This window comes from Canis lupus, chromosome 5, assembly GCF_011100685.1.
Source record: "Canis lupus familiaris isolate Mischka breed German Shepherd chromosome 5, alternate assembly UU_Cfam_GSD_1.0, whole genome shotgun sequence".
Lineage (NCBI taxonomy): Eukaryota > Metazoa > Chordata > Mammalia > Carnivora > Canidae > Canis > Canis lupus.
In genome coordinates, this window is record NC_049226.1 from 56,797,483 (window position 1) to 56,808,605 (window position 11,123).

General features: G+C 56.7%; 1 protein-coding gene across 13 annotated transcripts in view; it reads right to left on the minus strand.

Moving 5' to 3' along the window:
- Nucleotides 1-8,552, minus strand: part of C5H1orf159 (chromosome 5 C1orf159 homolog) — a 37,142-nt gene extending 28,590 nt beyond the window's left edge. For 2 of the 13 annotated variants that reach the window (XM_038537562.1, XM_038537552.1), the window contains exons 1-2: nt 3,970-4,093; nt 1,195-1,322 (exon numbers count right to left, since the gene is read on the minus strand). In XM_038537562.1, the coding sequence (XP_038393490.1) occupies nt 1,195-1,322; nt 3,970-4,004 (163 nt within the window). In that variant the 5' untranslated portion in view covers nt 4,005-4,093. Of the gene's footprint in view, nt 1-42; nt 4,094-6,242; nt 6,837-8,405 lie in introns of those variants that run through there. The other 11 variants (XM_038537568.1, XM_038537553.1, XM_038537555.1 and 8 more) reach the window with 11 other exon arrangements.
- Nucleotides 8,553-11,123: the final 2,571 nt, after the last annotated feature.

Sequence of the window (11,123 nt, forward strand, 5' to 3'; positions counted from 1 at the left end):
GGCCCCTGCAGCCCGCGCGCCCGCCCCCAGCCCCTCACTCACCCCGGCGCCCTTCGCGTTCCTCTTTCGTACCCCCCGCCCTCCAGGCGGCCGCGCCGCGCCCCCTGGGATTTGTAGTCTCTCTGCCGTCTCAACTCCGGTACCAGGCAGCGCGACTCCCCATCTCAAACTACAACTCCCGGCGATCACCTCGAGAGCTCCCTCTCTCCAGATGGGTTCCGGCACTGGGTTCTCGCGAGGTCGTGGGAGGCGCGCGCGGAGCAACCTAGGAAGTGTAGTCTAGGGCGCCTAGGTCCTCATAGTTGGGCCCCAGACCGAGCTGAGAAAGAGGGGAAGAACTACACTCCCCAAGAGTCCTCGCGCGCCGGCCATCTTTGGCGTTGCTAGGAGACCGGGAAGCCCGGGGAGGAGGGCCCGCAGGTGGCTGCGCGTGGTCCGCCGGGGTCTGTGCCGGGAATCAGCGGCGGCGCGGGGCCGGAGAGGACGTGCGGGGTCGCTGGGGCTTCGGCCAATGTCTGCCTTAGCGGAGGCTACCTGGAGGAGAAGACCGCCAGTCTGTTCCCGAGGCGACGACGCTGAACAAACACTATTGGTTTTAGAGTATAGAAAGCTCCGGTCTGGGCTGAGGCTGGACGCGAGGACGGAGGACAGGAGTGACGTCACACAACCGAGGTCACGTGCCGGGTCCAGGCCAGGTGACGTCACCTCAGCCAGCAGAGGCTCCTTCGGGGGAGTGAAGACGTTGTCCCCTGGGAGGCCTTCTGTAGCCGGGCGCTCCGGGCGTCCCCGCGCCCTTGCAGACGCCCAAGTCCTGACCAGAAGCCAGCGCCGGGCCCAGGAAGGAATCTTTGTTCGGGCTGACAGGACCGGTTCTGCCGCTCGGAAGACCTCAGGCAGCCTCTCAAGGGGCGGGGGCGGGTCCTATCCTACCTGCCGGCACCCGCCCCTCCCCCCCGGGCTGACCACACCCCCTAGCGTGTCCGGCTTGTTCAGACCCTCCTGATGCTGGGGTTGGTCCCCCGGGTGGCAACACACCGTCCAGGGCACGGGGGCGCCTCCAGGGGGTGTCGTGGCCAAGAAACAGGGCTGCAGGTGAGCAGAGACCTGGGGTCCCCATTGCCCGGCCGGCAAGACCCGGGTGTGACCTGGGGTTTCTCTGAGCCGGCGCGCCACCCCACAGCCCCGAGGACTCACGGATGGCGAGGGGGCTGTCCATGGGGTCTGTGTGGGTGATTGACCTGTACAGCATCCCAGAAGGATGACACCGAGGCCGCGAGGCCGGGGGCGTTTCCCCAAGTGTGTTCTCAGGCTCTGCTGCGGAGCTGCCCCAGGAAAAAAAGAACAGTTGTGAGCATCCTGCAGCACTCACAGGTTTTCCATTACTTAATGACTCTCATGTGTGCTAATAAAAGGGTTTGGAGCTTGTCAGCCTACCCCTCGGGGGCTTCTGTGGGTCACAGGCCTGGCAGTCAGGTGGGAGGCCAGTGTTCCAGGAAGACTGGGGGACAGGGCCGATGGAGCTGGCTGGGGAAGCTGCCGTAGGACGGTGGCCACAGGCTGTTCCCACTAGGCCCAGCAATGGGCTTCCACCTTTCTGTCCATTCTGGGCCTGATTGATTCCAAGCTGGGGGGCAAGATGAGGCCTAGGGAAGGCCTGAACCCTTCTAGCAGGAGCCCCCATCATTGCCAGTCCCCACAGGTGCTCCCAGGAGTGACAGGATAGAGCTCAGAGCTGACCATTTCTATCTGCCCCCACCGCCTCAGCTCATCTCCTAAATTCAGCCCCTGCCACATCCACCTCCCAGCTTGAGCCTCCTCCCCAGCCTTCCTGGGCATCTCTTGGCGGCGGTCATGTCCTCCACGTGTCCTGTCATGGCCTAGACCTTGCTGTTCAAGTATCTCCTGTCCTCTCCCTCATTCAGGCATCCAGGGAGGTTTTCTCCCGATGTAGGGGCTGGGCTGCCCTAGACTGGTTTCCTCGTTGCCAAGCAACTGCCTGGTGGTGCACACCTGCACCCCCTCCAGTGCCACTCCTCTTGTGTAAGCAGGCAGAGAAAGCCCAGCAAGACCTGTGAAGCTGTTGTCAGAGTGACGGCACCCAGGTAAATGTTCTGAAGGTCAGTGGCACCCTGTGGCCCAGAAAAGGCCAAGAGAGATGTTCTTGGGACATTCTAAGTAACCCCATGAGCTAGAATGGTGCCAAGAAGATGAAAGAATACAAGATTTTATTAGGTTAAGTGCATAATACAAGGACATCTCTTAAGAAGCCCATTAAGTTACAATTCCCTAGACTAAAACAAAAAATATATCTAGTTAACTATCTTAAGAGCCACAGAAATGCAAAATCTCATTCAGCAATTGTGTGTGGTATACTCCTGTAGGCCAACACACAATAGGACATGGGCTGGTGCCCATAGAAACCCACAGTGGTCAGGGAGTGGATCCCACAGAAATCTCGAGGTCAGCGGCACCACCTTGGCCCGCTGGGCTGGCTGTGTCCCTGCATGGACACCTCTCTACCCTGCGGAGATTTCAAATTCAGTATGGGGAAGGTTGGGAGAGTCAAAAAGCCATACCCGAACATTTGGGGCATTCAAGTGGAATCAGGACACATTCTGTGTTTGTAAAGCAGAAGAGAACTCTTCCTATGAGAGGGTTAGTGTTGCCATTGTTCATATGCCAGTGTTCATAAGAGGAAACTTCTTAGACTTGGTATTGTAAAATGAAACCCAACTAACGTACAGTGTTGGAAAAGTTAAGAGTCACTTTGGAATAATTTAAGACAACTTGGATGAATCTCATTGGCATTTGCTCGGTGAAAAAAATCCAGTCCAATATGCTGTATGGTTCTGCTTACCTAATATTCCTGAAATGACTGAGTTATAGAGGTGGAGAGCTGACAACAGTGGTTGCCAGGGGTTAGGGATGGTGGGGGTGACCAGAAGGGGAGCAGGATGGGCCTCTGGGGGTGGAGCAGGCTGCATCTTGATTGCAGGGTGGTCACAAGCATCATACGTGGCATAAAATAATAGAATAAACATACTGTGTTTATTCAGTATGAATAGTGTCCCTCCCCAGTAGAAACTATTGCTGTGCCAGCTCCTCAGGAGCCTCCCTGGTGAAATCTGAAACTGGCCCCCAATGAGGAGGGCAAGAGAGCCTGAAGAAAGGAGCAGGATGCTCCAGGCTGGGAGGTGAGGGTCTGATAAACAGAGGAACTTACAGCTGAGGCTGATCTTGGGCAGCAGCAAGACGAGCAGATCCCCCCCACACCAGGCATCAGATCTCCAAAGTTTGTGCAGAGGCCTTACCTGGGCCCAGTCAAGCCCAGCCTACTAGCACTAGCATCTGAAAGCCATGTCCTGGAGCCGCCTCTGGGAGCAGGGAGGCAAGTGGAAGCCACATCTGGAATGGGGGTGAAGGAGGAGCCTCAAGGATATGGATTCTCTACAGTGACAGGCACCTCGTCTTTAGGAAGATCTTACTGGCTGGGAACCTGAGTAGCGGGCACGTGGGACTCTGGAAGCTCTGCTCCTCCACCTTCCCTGCAGCTTGGCTCCCACCTCTGGGCTTTGGTTTCTGTCCTGTGTCCTGTCTTCACCCTCCTCATGCCCAGCTTTTTCCTATAACGTGGCTGTTTAGACAAAGGGGACCTGCAGCTTCTGAGAGAAGAAACCGTCTTTGAACTGCCAACGGAGCCCCTGACGAGCCACACTCTCTTGAGCCAGGATTGCCCCAGAGAAGCGTTAGCAAAACAGCCAGCTTCCCATCTGAGGCCTTTCTGAGGTTGCTTCAGGAAGGCAGGTTCCTGGGCCAGTCTAAGTTCCCTGCTCCTGCTCCTCCCAGCGCCCCAGCTCCCTCGAGAGAGTGTTCTCTGCGGTGACCAGGAAGGTGGGAAGGTGCTCTAACCCTGGCACAGCTGTTGAGGGACATATGTGGATGTAAGCAGGCTCAGGACCCTCAGCACACCTGATGTCCCTGTCCACGCCCATCTGCAGGAACATCTGCACAGCACAGGGAGCAGGTGAAGGTTGTTAGCTCTTTCCAAACAGCCTAATGCTGGGGGAGGCTCAATTTTCAGCGAATTGATTGCCTGCAATTAGAAGGAGGCCTTAATTGCCATGTTTACAGCTCCCCCAACCCGGTCCTCAACAGGCCCATTTCCCTAGGCTGTGGGGTGCATGGTGGACATCTGAGGCCCAGCAGGAAGCCCAGCTGGATGCCCCAGGCTTCCCTACCCCAGCCTTGCCTTTCAGCTGTGTAAGGGGAGGCCCTGCTGGGACATTCACTGCTCAGGGACCACCAGCAGGCCTGGCACCTGCAGCAGGAACCCAGCACATAGCCCCCCAGGACCCTAGGGCTACAAGGATGCAGTGTGAATACCTGGCACCTGGCAAAGCACAAAAAGCAGCCTTGAGTCAGCCACAAGGCTGAGTGGGAATGGGGCCTGGAGGATGCTGGCTTCATGGACACAGTGCCTGCCAGGCTGAGCCCTGGGCCCCAAATGCTCCTTGCTCACAGCTGAAAGCCAAAGAGCATTTCAACCTTTGCTGGAATGTCCTCAAAACTCCAAAGAACCAGCCTTACAGGGAAGCCAATACTCTGTTTGTTATTAGCAAATCTCTGTAGCACCTGTCCCACTTGGTGGACTATTGAGGTCACGCTACCTTCAGGGCTCGGCCACCCCCTAGCTGAGGCCTGGGCACGTTGCAGGAAATTGCCCTGGTGACCTCAATCCTGCAGGGCCTCGCCTTGCCACCTGCTGTGGGGCTGAAAGGGGACCCCTTCCTCCCTTTGGGCTGAGGTAACTTTACCCTTGAACAGTGGGATCCTGTGGCCTGCTCAGGTCAGCCCCTTTCCCAGGGAGGCACGTTCTCAGGCCGGCCTGCAGGTGGCGCCCCTGTCTGATGGGCGGCCAGCCCCGACACTGGCCCAGGTGGTTCTGCTGTGCTGGCGACAATCCAGACCCTTTCTCAGGGAGGTGCTGGCTTCTCAGACCTGAATGTTGGTCCCTCCACACTGAAGCACGTCGGAGTGATCTTGAGGTTGGCGCTGAGACAGCCCCTTCCCAGCAGAGAGGACGGGAGCCTTCCTTAACCCTCTCACACTCCGTGCCTCCAGGCAAATCATGGGACCCCCAGCTCCCCAAACCTTCGCCAGCACCTCAGAGGAGACCTGGCGGCTATCACACCTCCCTCTGCACTGAGCACCTCTGCGCTCTCATTTTCTTTTTCTTTCCTTTTTTTTTTTTTTTAATATTTATTCATGAGAAAGAGAGACAGAAGCAGAGATATAAAGGGAGAAGCAGGCTCCTTGCAGGGAGCCCAGTGGGGTATATATACAAAGAAAGATCTGCCGTAAAGAATTTGCGCCCAACCGTGGAGGCTGAGAAGTCCTGAGATCTGCACTTGTCAAGGTGGAGACCCAGAAAGCTGAAGTTTTAGCTCAGGCCAAGCGTAGAGAAGGAGAGGACAGACATCCCTGTTTGAAGGCCATCAGGCGGGAGAGATGGCCTCCTGGTGGGGGAAGGTTGGCCTTTGTGTTCTATTCAGCCTCTCCATGAATCAGATGAGGCCCACCTTCACGGACAGGACTCTCCAATTCACACACTAATCTCATCCAAATCACCGTCACAGAAACACCTGGAATAATGTTTGACCACATAGCTGAGGCCCCTTGTGGCCCAGCCAAGGTGATACAAAATCAGCCCAGACACTGGTTTGCCTTGGAGACTCAGCCAAGTTCAAGATGCCTCGGTGATTTAAGTGAAAAACAGATGGAATGGCCCCAGACATGGAGCTGTTCTTATGGAAATTAAGTTTAATGCTTGAAAAGACCACATAAGGATGACATGTGGCAACATTTCTGTGGAACAAGGTGCTGTCAGACAATAGGTGTCCAGGACTGCAGCGTGCACATTGGTTCCTAGGGTCTCTGAAGAGAAGGCCTGTCCCCATGAGGGTAATGTGTGCTCATGCGTTTGTATGAATTAAGTTAAAGTCCTCCCACTTTATATTCTGAACCAACCAGTCACCAGTTCACCAGTAAACACAAGCAAATCCATAAATGGGATGAATGACTTCCAGGAAAAAACAAAACCAAAACTGAGTGGGCAATGATCCTGATTGGTGGCTGTTGCAACTCCAAGCACCTAAGGCTGGCCACCTGTGATCTGCCTAGGCATCCCACTGCGAGGCACCTGTCCCCCATGCCACCCCTCCCCTGGCCAACTCCGGACTCACCTCAAGGTGGATGCAATGCGACAGAGGTGGGCAGCAGCTCTTTCCAGACTGGCTCTGAAAAGGCCACAGCTTGTCTCAGGGCTCTCTTCAGGACTGCCTGCCCTGGGGGACACCAGCCCTCATGGGCAGCCCCGTGGGAGCCCCCAGTCACACTCTGACACCCACACTGCAGGGACAGCTGCCCCGGGGCCCTGAGCCTCAGAAAGAGATGACAAATACCTGTCATTTCCACCTACAACAGGTGGGGTCTCTTGTTACGCAGCAAGAAGTCCTATAAATTCTACAGCCTTGGGGATTGCCCTCTGGTATGGATGATGGCTTCCTGTCACCTCACGTTCCCCAGATTTCCCTCTGCCTCTGTTCTGGTCAGTCCCTTTGCTGGCCTCGCCTGATGCGGAGTTGGCTGAGGGGTGAGCTCTTCTTCTGCCCTGGATGGGGAGGCCGGGAATGTGGCGTGCCAACAGGCCTGCATCCCCGCACTCCCTTGGCTGCCCCGGCCCATACACGGCTGCCACCAGATGCTCTGACTTTAGGCCCATTTAATGCTTAACCCTGAGCACAAGCCCCACCCTGGGTAAATATTTATTTGGCAACGGAGGGCTCACAGGACAAAGGCCACAAGAAGCTTCTCAGAGCTGTGGCAGCAGTACGTGAGCAAACCGCCGCAAATGGTGGCCTGGGTGGGGACAGAGGGAGGGTGGGATGGTTCTGGAGGATTTGGGGTTTCATGGGATATGAAGCAGGGGCCATGCCGAGGGGTGCTTGGACACCATGTCCTGCGCAGGATGCGTGGCGGGGTCATGGGCACTGAGGGCGTGTCCTGGAGCAGAGTCCCTGTGTGCTGACGATATGATGGTGGAAACAAAGGGGCCAAGGGGACCCACAGCCCTGGAGCCTCACCGTGTGCGGCTGTGGTCTGCACAGATGCCTAAGGCTGGCTCTTGGGAGAGTACTGCCTCCCCCGCCCCAGAACTCAAGAGTGGTGGTAAGGGTGTAGTAGGCTGTGTGGTCAGAGTCCCTGGGGACCCTGCAGGCCTCTCCTCGGAGGGGCTGTTGTCACAGAGGTATGTCCTCTGGGAACCCTGGCCATGTGGACTGTGCTCTCCCTGACCCCCTAAGGATTTTGGGGAGGGGCATGCAGTCCAGACCTCATTCCCCTCTGCTGTCTGGGTACCTAGAGGCCTGACTCATCCCTCTGGGGAGCTGGGCCCTCCAGGGACTGAGGAGCCTGGTCCCAGCTGCCGGAAGATCCCCTGGCTCCCAGTCCAAGTACAAAGTTCACAGCCACCTTCCAGTTAGCAAAAGCCCATTCCAGACCCGAGACCTCTCCCTTAGACACCACGGCACTCACCCCGCAGTCCTGTTTGTGAGAAGGGTGGAACATGGCTGGTGCTGGGGGAGGAGGCAGAGGGCACAGCTGAGGAGGGGCGGGAGAGGCCCCACAGCTCTGGCTGAGAGCCAGGACCCTCAGCCACCCCAGAGTGTTGGCCTGCAGGGTAGTCCTGTGGTCCCCAGGGAGAGCATTGAGGGAGGCATGGGGCCTGCCCCTCCGGGGGGGACCCCAGGATGTGGCCAACCTCCAGAGCTTGGGGCCAATTCTTAGTCCCGGCTCCCAGGCCAGCCTTGGGATGAGCAGCTCGGCCTCCCCGTGGCTCACCTGTCAGGTGACGCAAACCCACATCCTGGCTCCCCTGGGCACTAGCCCTCTGAACTGGTCCCTAGAATTCTAATCAGAAACAAGAGATGAGGTGCTTGCCTGACCTCACAGAAGCTGTCTTAAGCAAACCCTGCCACAGACGGGTAATATTATGACACCAAGCTGTGTCTGGTGAGTGCATAATAACAAAAAGGGAGAAAAGACAGTGTGGCCTTGAATGGGAAAAGCATAATTGGCTTTTAGCCTATACTTGTATTAATGTGTAGGAAAAGTTTATAAGGAAGCGCACCAACATGTCGGTGATGTACCTGTGAGATGTGGATCTGCCCTGGTGGTGACTTCCTTCGAACAGTTGTATGTATTTTCCACCGAGTGACTACTTCACCATCAGGGAAAACCCACCCATGTGCTGGTGTGTGCTGTGCGGTGCGCACCCAACACGTGCTTGCCTGCAGTGAGGCTCCCAGCTCGGTGTGCTGGGGACCCATCTGTGCCCGGTGACCCACCTCCACCGCCAGGCTCATGCCAAGGGGGCCCCGTCCATACGCGTGGGAATCGCTGGCCACTCTCAGGAGCCGGTGCTGCCTGCCCGGGACCTGCACGTTCCCTCCTGCTTGTCTGGCTGAGCTCAGGGGCTGGGCTGACTCTAAGGAGGACTCGTGTTGAACCTGATCTGTCCTGCTATTTGTCTGGTTCTGGGGGCGGCTCATGGCTGGGAGCAGCTTGTTCCCTTCCTGCTCCCACAGCTGACCACCTTGCTGCTGAAGGCCCGCCCGCAGGTATCCCTGGGGCAGAGGGCAGCAAGCATCGCACTCACCTGCTTGTCCTGGCACCGGAGTGGGTGGTGCGCATCAGGTGCCTTCCTGTTTATTCACCAGAGTCAGGGCTGCATTATTGCCCATCCAGCCCACGGGCTCCATGAGGTCATGCTTCATCCTGAGGGAAATGCTCCTTCATTGGCTCCCAGTGCATCACAAGGGTCCTGCCCATCTTGGGAAGAGTGGATAGTGGTCAGCTGAGAGCCTTTGGCCTTTCGAGGGCCCAGAAACCCGTCACGCCAAGCATGGCTCCGCCTGGCTGGTTTGGTCCTTGCAGCTGCCCCAGCCTGTGGATTCTCATGGTTCTGACCCTATGGCCAAGCCCAGGCACCCTGAACTGCAGACAGCCTGGGGCCTGGGCAGGCTTTCCAGCCAAAGGCTGGACCTGCCCCTCCACCACCTCGCTGACACATGTCCAGGCACACACATGTGCACACACACACTGAGACAGACCCTCTCCGAGGCAGTCCTCCTGGGCCCTGACTGTGTGTCACCACCACACATGCTGGTGGGTGTTGGAGGGCCACCCCCAATGTCCCTGAACGTCGCATGGGCTGAAAGAGCCTCACAATTGGTACTGCCCTCCTCTCCTCTGGAGGTTTGCGAGGTCCCCGCAAGCAGAGGCAATGATCCCAGAGGCACAGGATAGAAAGCTGATGTGGACAGCTGGTCACAAGGTAGAGACTGATAGACTTGATAGACTGCTCAAGGTAGAGCAGGCAAGCATGCTCCCAGGCCTCAGGGCAGGCCCAGTGCCCTCCCTCCCCCACCCCTTGGTGCTTGGTCCTGCACACTCACGATCTCCCTGGCTCCTTGGCCATCTGGGGACTGGTCGGGGTTCCAGCACAACTTCTATCAGACCCTCTCTGGGCTGGGCCTGCTGGTCACCCCCATTGTCAGACCTGCTCCCAGGGAAGCATGGTCCCCTGGCCTGTTTGCTGTCCCCACTTATCACTCCTGCCAGCCCTGGGAACATGTCTTTTGCCAACCACGTACATTGTGGCTTCCCCATCTATCCAGCCCTCAGCCCCAGCCTGTCAGCAAAGGTCCCACCCCCAGTGCCACCTGCCCCCCGAAGTAGCTATTTCCCCTGCTATACCTGTACCCTAGCCACACCTGCCTTCCCTGGACAGAAGTTTCCCCCCAAAGTCACACCTGTACCCCTAAACTGTAGGGGGTACAGGTGTGGCTGTACCTGCTTTATCCCCCCCACCCAATCCACTGCATCCACCTTCCCTCCAGGGCCATCTCCCTTGCTGAGAACACTTTCTGAGGCCCTCACCCCGGCTTCCTTTTCTTTGCTCCATCTGCATGTTGCCCTGTGATGAAAGCCCCCCATCTCCCAAGACCTGGTCTGTGTCCTTTACTGATTACAGCCTTGGTGCCTGGTCAGAGCTCGTGGGTCCCATTCCAGGGGTGGCCAGGGGTCCCTTCTGCTCCTCTGTCCTTTGGGTGGTCTTAGTGCTGAAGCATCATTGGGCTTCCCTAAGGTTTCCTAATTTGATAGCAATGAACACACACCCTAGCGTGCACCCCATTTGGCTTATGCTTTTTACGTGTTCCTAAGAGTGCTGAGCTGACACCCAGAGCAGTTTTATTATTTGAATAAACTTTAACTCATAGGCACTTGATGCCTTGGTGTTTCTCAAACACTTGGTGCTCAATATTTTCCCAAGCGTGGCCTCCTGCAGGTGGTTCCCTCGTGAAAAGGAACTATCACAGGAGCTGAAGGTTCTAACTTGTCAGTTCTTCAAATGTCTTAGGTATATACGGTGAGCTCTTTTTCTGTTGTGTCTTCCCTTGGAAAGGATGGGATTCGTTCCCTGCACATGATGATTTGTTTTCTGAAATGTTTCTGCTCCCTTTGCTAGAGTCTCTGTCTGAGACATACACAAACAGATGTCGTTAGAACCCACACCTTACAACACCTGCCATCACTCACCCACCATGGACCCCATTGATGGTCCCCCACCTTCCAAGGGGGCTCATGATGCCCCCAGGATGTGAGGGAAGGGGCCTTCCCCTGTGCCCACCCCTAGGACCCGGCCTAGGGAATGCAGGCAGCAGAGAGGCCTCCCGATGTGTGGGGAAGCCTGCTGTTCAGGCTGTGGTATTTGGAGCCTGCTGTGACTCCGGTGCGCTGCCCCTCCTCCCAAGATGGGGAAAGTCCCCAAGGAGGTCAGGGCAGAGGAAGGTGAGGCCACTGTGCTGACCCATGGGGTGAGGATGCAGGCTTCAGCTTTCAGCACAGAGACCCCCTCTGGAACTAACCCAATGGAGTGGTGTATTAAAAATAACACACCATGACCGAATGAGTTTCATCACAGAAATCCAAGGCTGGTTTGATAGATTAACACAAGGAGAAAAGTGTGATCAGCTCAAGTGATGCAGTAAAAGTTCTTAATA